This window comes from Oryx dammah, unplaced genomic scaffold (genome assembly GCF_014754425.2).
Source record: "Oryx dammah isolate SB20612 unplaced genomic scaffold, SCBI_Odam_1.1 HiC_scaffold_17, whole genome shotgun sequence".
In the NCBI taxonomy this organism is placed as follows: domain Eukaryota; kingdom Metazoa; phylum Chordata; class Mammalia; order Artiodactyla; family Bovidae; genus Oryx; species Oryx dammah.
The window spans coordinates 56506979-56526101 of record NW_024070201.1 but is presented as its reverse complement, the minus strand read 5'-3'; the positions used below and the strand labels follow the sequence as shown (position 1 = coordinate 56526101).

The 19123-nt window shown below is 35.3% G+C and overlaps 1 protein-coding gene across 1 annotated transcript in view; it reads right to left on the bottom strand.

Moving 5' to 3' along the window:
- Positions 1-19123, bottom strand: part of METTL15 (methyltransferase like 15) — a 224790-nt gene that overhangs the window by 201734 nt on the left and 3933 nt on the right. Inside the window, exon 2 of the mRNA XM_040257759.1 lies at positions 17074-17360. Coding sequence (XP_040113693.1) covers positions 17074-17343 — 270 coding nt within the window. The 5' untranslated portion in view covers positions 17344-17360. The remainder of the gene's footprint in view (positions 1-17073; positions 17361-19123) is intronic.

Here is a 19123-nt window from a genome sequence, read left to right as displayed (position 1 = left end):
ACTCCTTGGCAGAGTGTTGTGATAACAAAAGAAGCATGTTGTTGTTCAGTTGCTCAGCTGTGTCCAACTCTTTGCAACCTCATGGAGAATTTTCATATAACCTATGCTCATCCTCTCATATGCTTTAAATCATCCCTTGACTACTCAGAATATCTGATACAATGTACATACCATGTAAATAGTTGTTAATTGAACTTAAGTGTTTTGTGTGCACACAAGGCTTCCCTGTCCTACAAAATCTCCTGGAGTTTATTCAAACTCATGTCCATCAAGTCGGTGATGCCATCCAACCATCTCATCCTCTGTCTTCCCATCTCCTTCTGTTCCTGCCTTCAATCTTTCCCAGCATCAGAGTCTTTTCTAATGAGTCACTTCTCTGCATCAGGTGGCCAAAGTGATGTCTCTGCTTTTTAAAACACTCTCCAGGTTTGTCATAGCTTTTCTTCCAAGAAGCAAGTGTCTTCTATTTATTATTTTTTTTTTTTTTTACTTTACAATACTGTATTGGTTTTGCCATACATTGACATGAATCTGCCACAGGTGTACATGAGTTCCCAACCCTGAACCCCTCCCCATATCATCTCTCTGGATCATCCCCGTGCACCAGCCCCAAGCATCCTGTATCCTGTATTGAACCTAGACTGGCAATTCGTTTCTTACATGATAGTATACATGTTTCAATGCCATTCTCCCAAATCATCCCACCCTCTCCCTCTCCCTCTGAGTCCAAAAGTCTGTTCTATACATCTGTGTTTCTTTTGCTGTCTGGCATACAGGGTTATCATTACCATCTTTCTAAATTCCATATATATGTGTTAGTATACTGTATTGGTGTTTTTCTTTCTGGCTTACTTCACTCTGTATAATCGGCTCCAGTTTCATCCACCTCATTAGAACTGATTCAAATGTATTCTTTTTAATGGCTGAGTAATACTCCATAGTGTATGTGTACCACAGCTTTCTTATCCATTCGTCTGCTGATGGACATCTAGGTTGCTTCCATGTCCTGGCTATTATAAATAGTGCTGCAATAAGCATTGGGGTACACGTGTCTCTTTCAATTCTGGTTTCCTCAGTGTGTATGCCCAGCAGTGGGATTGCTGGGTCATAAGGCAGTTCTATTTGTGGTTTTTTAAGGAATCTCCACACTGTTCTCCATAGTGGCTGTACTAGTTTGCATTCCCACCAACAGTGTAAGAGGGATCCCCTTTCTCCACACCCTATCCAGCATTTATTGCTTGTAGACTTTTGGATCACAGCCATTCTGACTGGTGTGAAATGGTACCTCATTGTGGTCTTGATTTGCATTTCTCTGATAATGAGTGATGTTGAGCATCTTTTCATGTGTTTGTTAGCCTTCCGTATGTCTTCTTTGGAGAAATGTCTATTTAGTTCTTTGGCCCATTTTTTGATTGGGTCATTTATTTTTCTGGAATTGAGCTGTATAAGTTGCTTATATATTTTTGAGATTAGTTGTCAGTTGCTTCATTTGCTATTATTTTCTCCCATTCCAAAGGCTGTCTTTTCACCTTGCTTATAGTTTCCTTTGTTGTGCAGAAGCTTTTAATTTTAATTAGGTCCCATTTGTTTATTTTTGCTTTTATTTCCAGTATTCTGGGAGGTGGGTCATAGAGGATCCTGCTGTGATTTATGTCGGAGAGTGTTTTGCCTAAGTTCTCCTCTAGGAGTTTTATAGTTTCTGGTCTTACGTTTAGATCTTTAATCCATTTTGAGTTTATTTTTGTGAATGGTGTTAGAAAGTGTTCTAGTTTCATTTTTTTACAAGTGGTTGACCAGTTTTCCCAGCACCACTTGTTAAAGAGATTGTCTTTAATCCATTGTATATTCTTGCCTCCTTTGTCGAAGATAAGGGTTAATTTCAAGCCTGCAGCCACCATTAGCAGTGATTTTGGAGTCCAAGAAAAATCTGTCACTGTTTCCATTGTTTCTGCATCTATTTGCCATGAAGTGATGGGACCAGATGCCATGATTTTAGTTTTTGAAAGTTGAGTTTTAAGCCAGCTTTTTCACTTTCCTTTTTCACTTTCATCAAGATGCTCTTTAGTTCCCTTTCACTTACTGCCAATAGAGTGATGTCATTTGCATATATGAGGTTATTGATATTTCTCCAGGCAATCTTGATTCCAGCTTGAGCTTCATCCAGTCCAGCATTTTGCATGATATACTCTGCATAGAAGTTAAATAAGCAGGGCAACAATATACAGTCTTGATGTACTCCTTTCCCAATTTTAAACCAGGCCATTATTCCATGTCTGGTTCGAACCGTTGCTTCTTGATCTGCATACAGGTTTCTCAGGAAGCAGTTAATGTAGTCTGGTATTTCCATCTCTTTAAGAATTTTCCAGTTTGTTGTATTCTACACAAAGGCTTTAGTGTAGTCAATGAAGCAGAAGTAGATGTTTTTCTGGAATTAACATACTTCAAATAACTGAGCACTGATACAGGCCCTCATGTGCCAAGGAAGCTAGTGATGTATGCTCTAGGGATGTTAGACCAAAGTACCTGACCTATAAGTTTAGAGGCCTAATACAGGTCCTGAAGCTTTTGTGGGCTGAGCAACAGGTACTAAGAACTAATACTAATGGTGGAAAAACAAAACATAAACCACATAATCTGATTGGTAGCTAGGAGCATTCAAGTCCAACCAATATCATTTATCACTACATGGTTCCAATGCAACAGAAGGACTGGACATATTTCCTCTTTTTTTTCCTGCAGTTAACATGTTACTTTGTACAAAATGCTACTGAGATCAACACTAATGGAAAGCACAGACAATAATATATAAAAGGGCTTCACAAACATTAAAATCTTCTACAACTTCATGTTGTTGTTACTAATAATGTTTCTCCCAGCATACACTGGCCTCATGTGAAAAATCCTCCATCTTTATAAATATATTATATATCCAGAATTAATTTATTTTGCTTTTCAAAAAGAAAAATATATATATATAACAAAATAATTATTTTTCTTTTATGGAAATTTAATTATAAACATAGAAAAACACTCTATCACACAGAGCAAATGAATATGACAAGGATAAAATATATCCTTAAAATTAATATACAATGCAATATAACATCTTATACATCAAGGACTCAAACAAACCAAGTGAAACGTTTACACAGAAAAGAAAAGGTAAGTAGCTATAAAAATGCATATAAATACTTTCTGAGACAAATTCATAAAAGCAAATAAAATCTTTAAATGTACATTATCTCCTGGTAAATATTTGTTTCACCCAAAGGAGACAAAAACTAGCACCCACCAAAAAAAAAAAGAAAGAGAGAGTTCACAGATCATTACAGTAAGATGAGTCACCATAAAGCTTTGTAACTTGGTTTATTATAAAATAACATTTTAAGTATGCTACTTACAGCTAAGTAGTTATATGAGGAGAAGGTAGTGGAAGAAGAGTAAAATGAAATGTTCTGAGAACTCACAAGGTCAAGGTATACTTACAAGCACTTTTAACAAAAATAATATGGGACCTAGAAAAACAATGGGAAAAGAAAGAACCACTGGACCTAGCCTCTTGCAGTAACTATGATTAGACTATTGATCAGGGACTAGTGCTGACCTAAATAGAGAGTAACCAGTACTCAGGATGACTCATGCAAATGTGCTTTGTGAACAGAAAAACTTCACCTGTTTCTTTTTCTTCCCGTGAGCTTCCCTTACAGAATGGACATTTGTTTCTTCCTAGGTCTCTGTTTACTAAACTTAAAGAATGGTTCAAATAAAACTTAAAATTCAGTACATATATCTGACTTTTTAAATGGAAGATCATTTTCACAACAATGGAACCACATTTATTTGGGAGTTATCATCAAAGGAGGAAAACTGTAATTTCTAATTAATTTTTAGGCTAAATTTAAAGCAAAAAAAAAATTTAATTCTCATACTTGAATGGCAAAAAACTAGGATTCAGTTTTTGGACAATAAAAAGAGCAAATCATAAAAAGATAATTTAAAGACACTGAATAGGAAAAAGAACTGATTATTGGTCTTATTTATGTAAATAAAGGCACAATGTCCTGTATTTATACTGTGCTTCTAAATTCTAATGAAGACAATTATATTCACTGATAAAACTGTACTAAGTCACTGAAAGAAAAGCAAGAAAATTCTCACAGATACTGAACTTACTAGAAAGGGTGGATATACACTCAAGAAATACACTGCAATTATTAAAGATTTTACTATGAAAACTATTGTAATCATATGTAAATTATAAAAGCACATAATATGAGTATTTTAAATAGCACTAATGTCTTTATGGGAAAATAAGCAGGAACAACTTATTATCCTTTTAGTTATAAACTATGTAACTATGACTAGACTATTGCTCAGGGATTTCTAAAACTAAGAATTGTTGAAGAAACTAGGAAACATTTTGGCCCAAATGAGTAACTCATTTAGCTAAAGCCTCCCTGGCTCAGTGGTAAAGAATCCACCTGCCAAGCAGAAGGGGTGGGTTTGATCCCTGGGTCAGGAAGATACCCTGGAGAAGGAAATGACTACCCACTACAGTATTCTTGCCTGGGAAATCCAAAGAGTAGAGAAGCCTGGTAGACTACAGTCCATGCAATGCAAAAGAGATGAAGACAATTTACCAACTAAACAACAAAAAAGCCAAATAAAATTTGAAAATACAACCAGAAAACTCATTTCTGAATCAGTTGTTCACATTTCTTACAATATGAAAAAGTATTTTATAAATAGCATTAAATATATATATATATTCCGGTTAAAGAAAATATGCTAAATATACCATTGAGATCCAAATGCCCATATACCCCACCCTAAAACTCTAAGAGGAAATTCTAAATTTGATAGTTTGAATAACGTGGGTTTCACTAGTACACATTAGAGCTGATAAACTGTAGTTTTTACCAACAAAAAAGAGATAAAAAATTTTAATTAAGTGATCAAATATAAGAATTCAATATATAATTGTCTAATTGTTTTGTGTTTATTACTGTTGGCTGTCTAAAAGATTTTAAATACCTTAATAAGAGTATGTAAAATGTTCATCATATAACCAGGTAGTGCAGACCACCTATAAATGTGACAAGTATCTGAAATATCAGATAATGTATTAAATAAATTGTTGTTGTTCAGTCGCTAAGTCATGTCAGATTCTTTGCAACTCTGTGGACTACAGCAGAGCAGGTTCCTCTGTCCTATGCTATCTCCTGGTGTTTGCTCAAACTTACGTCCATTTAGTCAGTGATGCCATCCAACTATCTCATCCTGTCATCCCCTTCTCCTCCTACCCTCAACCTTTCTCAACATCAGGGTCTTTTCCAGTGAGTCAGTTCTTCGCATTAGGTGGCCAAAGCATGGGAGCTTCAGCTTCAGCATCAGTCCTTCTAATGAATATTTAGGATTGATTTCCTTTAGGATTCATTGGTTTGATCTCCTTGCAGTCCAAGAGACTCCAAAGAGTCTTCTCTAGTACAATTCAAAAGCATTAATTTTTCAGTGCTCAGCCTCTTTATGGTCCAACTCTCACATCTGCACAACTCCTGGAGAAACAATAGCTTTGACAATATGGACCTTTGACAGCAAAATGATGTCTCTGCTTTTTAATATGCTATCTAGTTTTGTCATAGGTTTCCTTTCAAGGAGCTAGTGTATTTTAATTTCATGGCTGCAGTCACAATTTGCAGTGATTTTGGAGCCCAAGAAATGAGAACCTGTCACTGTTTCCACTTTTTCATCATCTATTTGCCATGAAATGATGGGACTGGATGCCATGATCTTAGTTTTTTTGAGTTTGAAGCCAGCGTTTTCACTCTCCTCCTTCACCCTCATCAAGAGGCTCTGTAGTTCCTCTTTATGTTCTGCCATTAGAGTGGCATCATCTGCATATCTGAGGTTATTGATGATTCTCCCAGCTGTCTTGATATCAGCTTGTGATTCATCCAGCCTAACATTTTGCATGATGTACTCTGCATATAAGTTAAATAAGCAGGGTGAGAGTGCAGAGCCTTGTCGTGTTCCTTTTCCAGTCCACTCAGTTGTTCCATGTCCAGCTCTAACTATTGCTTCTTGACCCACATACAGGTTTCTAGGTAAGGTGGTCTGGTATTCCCACCTCTTTGAGAATTTTCCACAGTTTGCTGTGATCCACACAGTCGAAGGCTTTAGTGTAGCCAATGAAGCAGAAGCAAATGTGGGAATTCCCTTGCTTTCTCTGTGATCCAACGAATGTTGGCAATTCGATCCCTGGTTCCTCTGCATCTTCAAAACCCAGCTTGTACATCTGAAAGGTCTCAGTTCACATTCTGCTGAAGCCTACCTTGAAGGATTTTGAGCATAACCTAGCTAACAAGAAATGAGTGCAATTGTGCAGTAGTTTGAACATGATTTTCCAATCATGCAGCCACTGCTGAGTTCTCCAAAATTGTTGACATACTAAGTGTAGCACTTTAACTGCAACATCTATTAGGATTTTTAAATAGTTCAGCTGGAATTTCATCACCTCAGCTAGCTTTGTTCATATTAACACTTTCTAAGGCCCACTTGATTTCACAGTACTAATAAAATATCATACATAATAAATAGAAACCAATCATGAAATCTAGTATTAATGGGGCTTTAAAATATATATTAAAGATATTTTAGAAGTACACATAGAAAACAATCTGCAAGAAACACAGAATGTGTGACAGTAAAATAGAAAAGCAACAATATTTATTTTACTTGAATGTTTGCATATAATTATGAAACAATCATCTATTTCTAGTAGCCATGAATTAATATAAAAAAGTGTGTTTTCTTCAAATCAGGAACTTGCTTTTTTTTAAAACAAATTTTTATTATGCTAAAACAAGCAACATAAAACCTAATCATCTTAACCATTTTTAAGTGTAGCTTTCAATGGTAGGTATTAAAACATAACCACAGCATTACACAACCATCACTACCATCCATTTACATAACTCATTTTATTTTCTCAAACTCCATACTTATTAAACAATAACTCCCTCATTCCCCTCTTCCCTAGCTCTTGGCAACTGCCATTCTACTTTCCGTCTCCATGATATTGATTACACTAAGTGTCTCTAGTAAGTAGAATCATACAGTTAGTATGTCTTTTTATGACTGGCTTATTCATCTACCAAAATGTCTTCATAGTTCATCCATGCTGTAGTATAGTGAAGAATTTCCCTTCTTTTTAAGGCTGAATAATACCCTGTTACATGTGTTGGTCATATTTTGCTTCTCTTCACCCATCAACGAACGCTTGAGTTAGTTCCATGTTCTAGATATTGTGAATGCTGCCATGAACATGGGTGTGCAAATATTTTGCTTCAAGATCCTTCTTTCAATTCTTTTGAGTTCATATTCTCAGAAATGGAACTGCTGGATCATAATATTCTGCTTTAAATTCTTTATGAGGAAGTGGCAAACTGTTTTTCACAGCATCTGTATCATTTTATATTCTATCAGCAGTGCTCAAGGGTTCCAATTTCTCCACATCCTCACCAAACACTTGTTGTTTTCTTATTTTTTGACAGTAGTCATTCTAATGGTTGTGGGGTGGCATCCCACTGTAGTTTTGATTTTCATTTCCATAATTTGTGATCTTGTGAATCATTTCATGTGCTTATTGGCCATTTGTATCTCTTCTTTGGAGAAATGTCTATTCAAGTTCTTTGCCCATTTTTGAATCAGGTTATTTGTTTTGCACTGTTGAGTTTTAAATTTTTTCTATTTATTCTGCATATTAAATTGATACCAGATATATGATTTCCAAATATTTTCCCATTCTATAAGTCACCTTTTCAATTATGTTGTGTCTTTTCATGCCCAAATTTTTAAAATTTTCATGAAGTACAATCTATCTATCTTTTTCTTTGACTACCTTTGGTGTTATACCCAAGAAATCAATGCTAAATCCAATGTTGTGAAGTTTTTGTTCCAAGAGTGTTATGGTTTTAGGTATTACATTTATATCTTTGATCCACTTTGAGTAAATTTATATATGTAGTATTATATAAGAGTCCAACTTAATTCTTCTCTACACGGATATCCAGTTTTCTCAGCACTATTTATTAAAAAGAATGCCCTTTCCCCATTGACTATCCTAGGCACCCTTGTCAAAAATCATTTGAACATATACCTGAGCGCTTATTTCCAGGTTTTCTTTTCTATCCCATTGGTTTATACGTCTGACTTTATGCCAGTATCACACTCATGATTGCTGTACTTCTGCAGTAAGTTTTGAAATTTGCAAACATGAGTTCTCCAGGTTTGGTCTTTTTCAAGATTATTTTTACCATTCAGGGCTCCTTTAGATTCTATATGAATTTTAGGATAGATTTTTCTGTTTCTAAGATAACATCATTAAGATTTTAGAACAAATTTCATTGAATCAGTAGGCAGCTTTGGGTCACACTGACATTTTAGCAATAGTAAGTATTATAATCCATGAACACATTATGTGTTTTTATGTTTGCTTGTTTTACAAATATCTTGTAGATTTCATTGTATGTGTCTTTCACTTCCTTGGTTAAATTTACTTCTAAGTACTTCATTCTTTTCAATGATATTACACATGGAACCATATCATAATTTTCATTTCAGATTGTTGATTGTTCATGTATTGATTTCTGTGTGCTGCCTTTGTATGCTGCTACTTCACTAAATTAATTTATGAGTTTTTGTTTGTTTTGATTTGGGTTATTTCTTGTATGTGGGATCTGTGGTGTTTTCTATGTATAAGATCATATGATCTGCAGTTATAGTATTACTTATTCCTTTGCAATATGGGTGCCTTTTGTTTTTCTTGCCTAACTGCTCCAGCTAGAACTCCCAATAGTATGTTGAATAGAGTTGGGGAAATGGGCATCACTGTCATGTTCCTGATCTTAGAGGAAACTCTTTCAGTATTTCACTACTGAGCACCACATTTACTGTAGGTTTTTCATATAAGGCTTTTATTACATGGAGGTACTTCTATTCTAGTTTGTTGAGTGTTTTTATTATGAAAAGGTGGTAAGTTTTGTGTAAAATGATTCTTCTGCATCGATTAAGATGATTACATGCTTTTTCTTTTTCCTTCATTTTGTTGATGTGACATATAACATCAATTTTTTTTGTCTGATGAAAACATTGCATTTCAGGAATAAATTCTACTTGGGAATGGTGTATAATTCTATTAATGTGCTGCTTAACTCTGTATACAAGTATCTGCTGAGGATTTTTGTGTCAATGCTTATAAGGGTTATCAGTCTGTTGTTTTCTTTGCTTGTAGTGTCTCTGTCTAGCTTTGGTATCAAGAATACGCTAGCCTTACTGGATGACTTAGAAAGCATTCCCTCCTCTTCAGTTTTTTCAGAAAGTCTGATATGGGTTCATACTAATTCGCCACTGAAGGTTTGCTAGAATTCACCACTGAAGCCATTGGGTCTGGGGCTTTTCTTTGTCAAGAGATTGTTGATTTTACTAGTTATAGGTCTATTCAGAGTTTCTATTTTTCTTGATTTAGTCTTGGTAGGTCTTGTTGTTTCTAGGAATTTATCCATTTAATCTAAGCTGGCTCAGTCAGTAAAGAATCTGCCTACAGCGCAGGAGACCCGGGTTCAATCCCTGGGTCAGGAAGATCCCCTGGAGAAGGAAATGGCAACTCACTCTAGTATTTTTGCCTGGAAAAATCCCATGGACAGAGGAGCCTGGTGGGCTACAGTCCATGGGGTCACATGAGTCAGACATGACTTAGCAACTAAACCATCGAATTTGTTGGCATACAATCGTTCTTAGAACTCTCATATAAACCTTTCTATTTCTGTAGAATTGGTGGCTATCACCCCATTTTCAATTTGTTAATTTGAGTCTTCTCTCCTTCTCTCTTAGTCCTTCCAGCTAAGACCGTCAATATTGTTTTTGTTCCTGTTGTTTGGTTGCCAAGTTGCATCTGTCTCTTCGCAACCCCATGGACTGCAACATGCCAGGCCTCCTTGCCCTCACCACCTCCCAAAGTTTGCCCAAGTTCATGTCCATTACATTAGTGATGCCATCCAACCATTTCATCCTCTGTTGCCCTCTTCTCCTTCTGCCTTCAATCTTTCCATCAGGGTCTTTCCCAATGAGTCAGCTATTCGTATCAGGTGGCCAAAATATTGAAGTTTTCAGCTTCAGCCTCAATCCTTCTAATGAATATTCATAGTCGATTTCCTTTAAGATTGACTGGTTTGACCTCCTTACTGTCCAAGGGATTCTCAAGGGTCTTCTCCAACACCATTGTTCAAAAGCATCAATTCTTCAGCACTCTGCCTTCTTTATGGTCCAGCTCTCACAACTGCACATGAATACTGGAAAGACCATAGCCTTGACTATACGGACCTTTGTCGGCAAAGTGATGTCTTTGCTTTTTAACACACTGTCTAGGTTTGTCGTAGCTTTCCCACCAAGAAGCAATCATCTTCTAATTTCATGGCTGCAGTCACCATCCACAATGATTTTAGAGCCCAAGAAAAGGAAATCTGTCACAGCTTCCACCTTTTCCCCTTCAATTTGTCATGAAGTGCTAGGACCAGATGCCATGATCTTAGTTTTTTTAATATTTAGTTTTAAGCCAGCTTTTCCACTCTACTCCTTTACCCTCATCAAGAAGTTTTTAGTTCCTCTTTACTTTCTGCCATCAGAGTGCCATCATTTGCATATCTGAGGTTGTTGATGTGTTGATGTTTCTCCCAGCAATCTTTATTCCAGCTTGTAACTTATCCAGCCCAGCATTTCTCATGATGTACTCTGCATATAAGTTAAACAAACAGGGTGACAATAAACAGCCTTGTTATACTCCTTTCTCAATCCAGAGATCAAATTGCAAAGATTCACTGGATGATAAAGAAAGCAAGTGAACTAAAGAAAACCATCTACCTCTGTTTCATTGACTATGCTAAAGCCTTTGACTTGTGGATCATAAGACAATGTGGAAAACTCTTAAAGAAATGGGAATACCAGACCATCTTACATCTCCTGAAAAACCTATATGTCGGTCAAGAACCTTGTATGGAACAACTGACTGGTCAATTTTGTTGGTCCCTGAAGATTGGTTTCATTGATCCTCTCAACCATTTTTCTTTGGGTTTCATTTGCTCTTCTTTTCCTAGTTCCTTTAGTTGTACAGCTAGGTTGCTGATTTGAGAACTTTGTTTTTTTATCTAGGTATTTATAGCTATAAATTTCTCCCTTAGGATTTCTTTCACTGTGTAACTTAAGTTTTGGTATATTGTGATTTTGTTTTTATTCATCTCTATGTATTTTCTAATTTCCCTTGTGATTTCTTCTTTGATCTATTGGTTGTTTAAGAATGTTTTACTTAATTTCCACAAATTCATGAATTTTCTAGATTGTATTCTGCTATTGATTTCTAATTTTATCCCATTGTGACTGGAGAAGATACTCTGAACGATATCTTTTCAAATCTATTGAGACTGAACTTATAGCCTAACATATGTCCTATCCTGGAAAATATCCCATGTGTACTCAAGATATGTGTATGTTGCTGATATTGAGTAGAGTGTTCTGTATATGTCTTAAATGATTGGATTATTGTGTTAAGATCTCTATTCCTTTGTACTGTCTGGTTGTTCTATAGAATACTGTGAGTGGGTACTGATGTCTCTAACTATTACTATAGCACTGTCTCTTTCTCCCCTCAATTCTGATAGTTTTTGCTTCATTTATTTTGGTGGTCTGAAATTAGGTGCAAAAATATTTATAATTGCTTTATTGCTGTATTGAAACTTTAATTATATGTTTATTACTAAAATGCCCTTTTGATTTAATTAAAATTATCTTACTACTTCTATAGAAATAAAAATCAAGGTGAGATTTCAGGACAACTTTAAAAAACAAACTGTTACATTTTATATTTGTTTATCGATGTGAATCCAAACTGTGCAAAAAATAAAAGGACACTGATGCTGATTTCAAAGTTTTTGTACTCAACAAAATGTCTCACTGTTATGGATTTTAGCACCAGTAAATCATATAAACAAAGTCACACTACAGAATACCATTTTTAACCTGTTTTATATTTGGGATGGATTGTTTATTAGAGAAAAAAAGAATGTCACTGCTAAAAAAGTAAATGAATACAGTATTCTATGGCTATACCATGGTACCTTCCAGAGTAGAGAAATACAAAATACAGATCTTAAGTAGGGAATGTCAAATAAGCTAAGGGAAAAATTGACAGACTATACTAATTTTCAGAATTGTCAGGCAAAATTTTTGCCATTATATAACCTACAGATATCTAATGGCCTCAATCGTGAGAGTCATATCCAGTGTCATTCACACAGGTTGGAGAGAGCCAACTGTACATATTTCTTCTTAATGGTACATTCAATGATACCAGGTTAGCAGCTTGAAATGGATGATAATAGGAATTTGTATTTCATGAAAATCTACAAACAAAATAAATTGGGGTTTTTGTTTTTTTGAAATCCATACTCCACCCTGACCCACAGACCAGGCGTTAAATATTTACCAGTACAACCCTTGAAATATCACACTTTTGAAGGTATTTTGATAACAAAGGTCACTTACTAGCTCCATGATGCTTTAAAACAGAAACATTTTTCAAATAAACAAAGGTAGAATAAAATTTAAAATAAAAATTTGTTTCCAAGAAAGCTATATGTTTAAAAATAAAGGAGAGGAAACAACTCCATGTTGACACAGTTCATTTCATCTGAAATTTATACAGTCCTTTCTTTAGGAAAAAAATGCATCTTCATATATGTGCTGTGGTACAGGGCCTGTCTCTTATAGAGGTTCCTAACTTTCTCAATAATTTGAGGTCAAATAAGATAAGCTCCTTCTTTCTGTGATTGATCAGCTTTTAATATTTAAAGAAAGTAAATCTATAGCCCCAGGATTTTCTCTTTTATGCTCAACCTCTATTTAAAGATTATAAAGATTTAAAGTAAAACAAGTGAAATGCTGCTATTGATGCTAGGGAAAATCCATTATATGGAGTATAATGCATTTTTATAAAGAAAATTATACCTTGTACCATGACAACCTCAGCAAATCAAGTAACAATGAAATTAATATTAAATGTTAGAATATCAAAATAGATAAAACACTTATTTTGAGTATTTAGAAACCCAACCTTACAATCTTAACCTGACATTTATCATAATCTATTCTGCATCAATTAGATACCAGCTCATTTTCTCAGTCCTCCTATCTGTTCCTTAACCAGATTTCTCCAGCTACTTCATCAGACAGGGCCTGCCACACTGAAGCTGGAATCATACAGAAGTCCTGAGCCTGAGAGGCTCCCTTGGTATCTGAGGGATATTCCTTTTATCTACCCCTCACATCTGTGCTCCAATTTACTCTGACTTTTATCCATTGCCTTAAAATTCATTACAAATCCATCATGTTACAGTGCTTATGCTAGGCCCTGGAAATGGGAGACAAGATCAACATATCCATCAGTTTCATGGAGGGCAGTCTGCTAGGAAAGACATCCACTGAACAAATAATCTCATTAAAAAAAAAAAAAAATTACAAATGCTATGAAAGAAAATTGTATGACTCCATGAATGTGCTAACCAGGAGACGATTCCTCCTCTGTAGGCTCTCGAAAAGCTTCCCTGAGAAAGTGAAATTTAACTCAAGACCTGAAGAATGGATCAAGGCAGACGAAACAGCACCTTCCAGCTGCAAACATGTTGGTTTCATCTTTGTTGGTACTTTTATTTCCACTTTTGCTGTCTCCTAGCATTCTTCTCCTAATTTTTTTCCATGATTTTTTTTTTTAATTTTTACGTTTTACAATGTTATGTTGGGTTTTGCTATACAATATAAATCACCCATAAGTACACATATGTCCCCTCCCTCCTAATCCTCCCATATACCCCTCACCCCATCCCACCCCTCTAGGTTGTCACAGAGCACCAGTTTGAGCTCCCTGTGTTATAAGAAACTTCCCATTAGCTATCTATTTTACATATTCTCTTGAATATTATTGTATCTAGCTACTAATGCTGATCCTTTTTAATCCCCATAATAGAATCAGCTAATGTTTACTGAGCTTATACTACTCAGAAGATATCATTCTAAGCAATTTAAATAAATGAACTCATTTAACCCCCACAATGACCATATGAGACAGGTTGTACTTCATTTCACAGACGAGGAATCTGAGGCAGAGCCACAGTAAGCTACTTGAAGGAAATTACATAGCTACTGGTACTAGTCCTTGCATAACCAACATGTCCCTCACAACTCATCACTCTTACAGAAACCCTCAAGGCACCAAGCTACATTAGCAACACTATTGGGCAAAGAACAACAAGTCTCCTATATCCTCTGAACTGCTATCATCTTCAGCTAGACAGGATCATGCTTATTGTCTCCAGCTTTCAGAAATTAGGAATAAAAGACTGACCAAGGTAGCCTATACTAAAACATCTTCAAGAGCAAGAAGAATGTCTTTAGAACAAGTAGTACTTTCTTACAAAAAATTATTCACCCAGAATACAAAATAATGAAAAATAGGAAAGGAGAAAGAAGTATAATTTGTTTAATTCCTTCTGTATCTCCCAATGCTTCCCTGGTGGCTCAGTCAGTAAAGAGTCTCTCTACAGTGCAGGAGACCTGGGTTCAATCCCTGGGTCAGGAAGATTCCATGGAGAAGTAAATGGCAACCCATTCCAGTATTCTTGCCTGTATAATTCCATGGACAGAGGAGCCTGGTGAGCTACAGTCCATGGGGTCACAAAGAGTAACTCCCAAGGAAGAGAAAAAGTGAAAGTGAAAGTTGCTCAGATGTGTCCGACTCTTTGTGACCCCATGGGTAGCCTTTCTCTTCTCCAGGGGATCTCCCTAACTCAGGGATTGAACCCAGGTCTCGCGCACTGCAGGCAGATGCTTTACCAGCTGAGCCACAAGGGAAGCCCAAGAATACTGAAGTGGGTAGCCTATCCCTTCTCCAGCAGATGTTTCCGACTAAGGAATCGAACCAGGGTCTCCTGAACTGCAGGTGGATTCTTTACCAACTGAGCTATCAGGGAAGCCCTAAGGAAGACAAAGATAAGAGCAATTCTTTTTTAATTCAAACTCATAAATATTTGTACAATTAATATGTAGTGAATAGGCTATGATACAGAAGAAATTCCCAAAACCAATTATTTTAAGTAAGCATCTTCTAAATATCAAAGAAAAGGAAATAATTATTAATTATTAGTGATCAAGGCCTCACTCAAAACTACATGTAGATTTTTTTAACGTTCTTATTATGATCCAAAGTTTCATTTGTAAATTTATCATTGAAGGTGATGTGAAAAACAGTAATTAAGTGGGTGATTGATACAGGTGAATGTATGACTCACAGTTTGCAAAGGAATATGATTTTGGAGAAAAGGCTCAGAAAGAAAAGCAGCAAATAATGGATTCTGGAAGAATGAAGACCTTTCCTGTCCAAGGACTGTCAGCAGTTCTTTATTACTTGAAGATTAAGGGAATAGTGAATAAAGCTGTCTGCCAAACAGTAGAAAAGGTAAGAAATAACATTGTCTCTAAGTGTACCTCACATTAAAGTTCTCAGAAATAACATTCATAAAATTAAACTTTCAATAAAAATTAACTAGAAAACTCAAATCAGAACAATAGAAATGTAAAAACAAACCAACATTATATTTATCAGGAACTTAAACAATGAAACACAGGGTAGGTCAAGTTGTAGAATCGCCTAATTTTATTCCACTTGGTTTTTGAAAAAGGGCAGATAAAATACTGAATTAGGAGGAGATTTTATGGGGTTTGTTTTCCTTTGGTTATTTCTCTACTTCATGGGTTACTGCAAAATAAATATTTGGTTTTTGCTACTAGCAGAAAACATTTAATTAGGGTTCAGATAAAATTTAAACTTAACATTCAGATAACAATTAAATTAAACTTAGATTAACATCTAAATTGCTGGACTGAGTAAAGTAGATTATCCTCCAAAAAAAATGAGTTGGTCTCATCCAATCACTGGAAAGCCTTAATAGACCAAACACTGCCCTCCCTGGAACAGGGAGAAATGCTTCCAGTCAACTGCAAGTCTCAAACTGCAAGTCTTAAGTGAGTCTCCAGCCTGCCAGCCTACTATGGAAATTCGGAATTTACCAACCCTCTATAATCATGTGAGGCAATTCTTTAAAATCAATCGATCTCTCTTTCTCTCTTAACAAGCACATATATACTCACACCTCCCCTACACGTCCTGTGGGTCCTATTTCTCTGGAGAATTCTCAGTAAGACAGAAGGGTAGCTGAAAACTCAGCCTAAGAAAACAGGTAAGAACTGAAATTTCCACCTTTGTCTCCAGTCATTCCTAAAAAGATATTAAAATTCTCAAGAAGCTACAATAGAATGTCATTTTCATAACCTAACCACATAGAACAAAACATTCTTTTCCTTTTAAAACTGTTATTTGAAACTAACCAAGTCTGGAAAACAGTTTGGCAGATTCTCAAAAAGTCAGGCACAAAGTTAGCATATGACCCAGCATCCACTCCAAGGCGCATGCCCAAAAGAACTGAATACATGTTCACACAAAAACGTTTACATGAATGTTCATAGCAGCATTTCAGAGTAGTCTAAACATGGAAACCTAAACCTTAGCCATTTATGAACAGATTAAAAAAAAAGTCATATCCATACAATGAAATGATTCAGGAATAAAAAGAAACAATTACTGACACACAACATGGATAAATCTTGAAAATATGCTAAGTAAAAGGCAGGCAGAAAAGATCACAAAGTGTATGAATTCACTGATATGAAATGTCCAGATCAGACAAATCCATATAGACAAAAAACAGATTAGAAGGTTGTCAGGCACAAGGCGAAGGGAATCAATGGAGAGTGAATGCTAATGGATTTGGGGTTTCCTATTGGGATAATAAAAATGTTCTTGCATTAGACAGTGGTGATAATTATATAGCCTTGTAAATACACTAAAAACCACATTAAGTGAATTGTACTTCAAGTAAAAAATGTTAGAAAATAAAAGATTAATCAACTTACCTGCCCTTTTTGTGGTGCCAAACAATGAACAACTTCATCCACCATCACTGGAATATGTAACTTAGTCATCACTCCAGAATCTCTATCTTGAGATCTGTGTAACTCCTGAACTCCAGTTTGATCTTTTTCCTCCTGGGCTTCATATTCATTATATCTTTCTGCTGTAGCATGTATTTTTTTTGGCCAGACACCCAAATTAAATATGCCAGATTCCAACCAGCATGAAAGAAAATTTTTATAGATTCTACAAAAATATGGGTATCGAAGCATTCTGTAGATCAACAAATCTAGAAAAAAATTAAAATCATGATTGTTGGATTTTTTTAAAAAAGACTGTTATAATACTTCAGGGAGAACAAATTAGTGTGCAATATTTACCACATGAAAAATATATAAAACTCATCATTTCAAACAAGTGAAGGTGACTACCCTCCTTACATAAGGCAAGGAACCCAACAGAACCCCAGAGACTATCTGAAAATATAATTTTTAATGTGGCCTGATAAGCTCTACGGAGAAGGCAATGGCAACCCACTCCAGTACTCTTGCCTGGAAAATCCCATGGACGGAGGAGCCTGGTGGGCTGCAGTCCATGGGGTCGTTAAGAGTCGGGCACGACTGAGCGACTTCACTTTCACTTTTCACTTTCATGCATTGGAGAAGGAAATGGCAACCCACTCCAATATTCTTGCCTGGAGAATCCCAGGGACGGAGGAGCCTAGCGGGCTGCCGTCTATGGGGTCGCACAGAGTCAGACACGACTGAAGCGACTTAGCAGCAGCAGCAGCAGATAAGCTCTAAAACCATTAATGTTTTAACCATCAGAGATATGAATATTTATTAATCATCATTTTCTGAAATATGCTTTTTTGAATTTTAATTAAGTTTAAAGAACGGGTTCAATGCATCAAAACCATTAATCTGAAAAACCTATCTAGACGGCTTAAGGGATTATAAATATCATTCTGTTTTAGATTCACAGGTTCTTTAATTTCAAACCCTTTTAATTGTTTTTCACATAATGCTAAATCTTAATTTTCAATTTAACTTTGAGAAACTGAAAAAAGGCTATGCATGTACAACTGAAAAGAAAAAGAGGTTATCAGTCTGTGAAAGAAACCTTATAATTTATCATGGATAATTTTTGACAAAATCATCTCACCATGCCCGGTTATCAGTGACACATATATTATTTTAAACTATACTTTATAAACACTCCACTGAACACACTTTGACACATCCAACACTATTTTAATTGTCTGCTCCCTGCCCCCAACAAAAAATCAAGTGAATAATTGATACATTTTTTCTTCCCTCTAACTTGCTCCGTTTTAGTCTGTAATGCTCTACTCTTTAAAATGCAGAAGAAAAAACAATTTATGAAATATATTAATAGAATACCTTTTGAAAATATTATGCTCTTTACTTCAAATGTTGTTTGTGGTTGCAAACAACATTTTTGACACTATAACAATAAATAACAATTTAACACTACTCTTCCTCCCTCATGAATTATGAGTTACTTAGAAGTAAGAACCACATCTTTATATCCACAAAATTAGATACATACTAGGTGCTCTATATGTGTTTTTGGGGGTGGGGGAGAATGGTTGGATAAATTCCAGATTCTACAGAATTAATGTTTGTATCAAACCTTGCTTTAGAAAATTTCACCTGTCTCCCTAACCCTACGAAAAATCACATTCTCAAAATAGCTAAGAAAGATAAATTTTGTTTAAATATGCCTTAACTTCCTTTTGCAATAGAAAATGAAGTATGATGTTGAAAAGTCAACCACATGTAATAATTGTAAAATAAAAATATATATTTGATATTGTATATAGTATCCATAAGATGTAACCGTGAAGATAATATGTCAACTGTACCAAAGACATAATTCACATAATTATGTTGCAAATATGACACAGAAAAACTATGCCAAAAGAGTTTGTTAAATGAGTGTTTTAATTTTAGATGTTCAGTATAACATCTGTATAACAATTATATATATAAATGCTATATAATGTTATATAACAGTATAACAATTTTA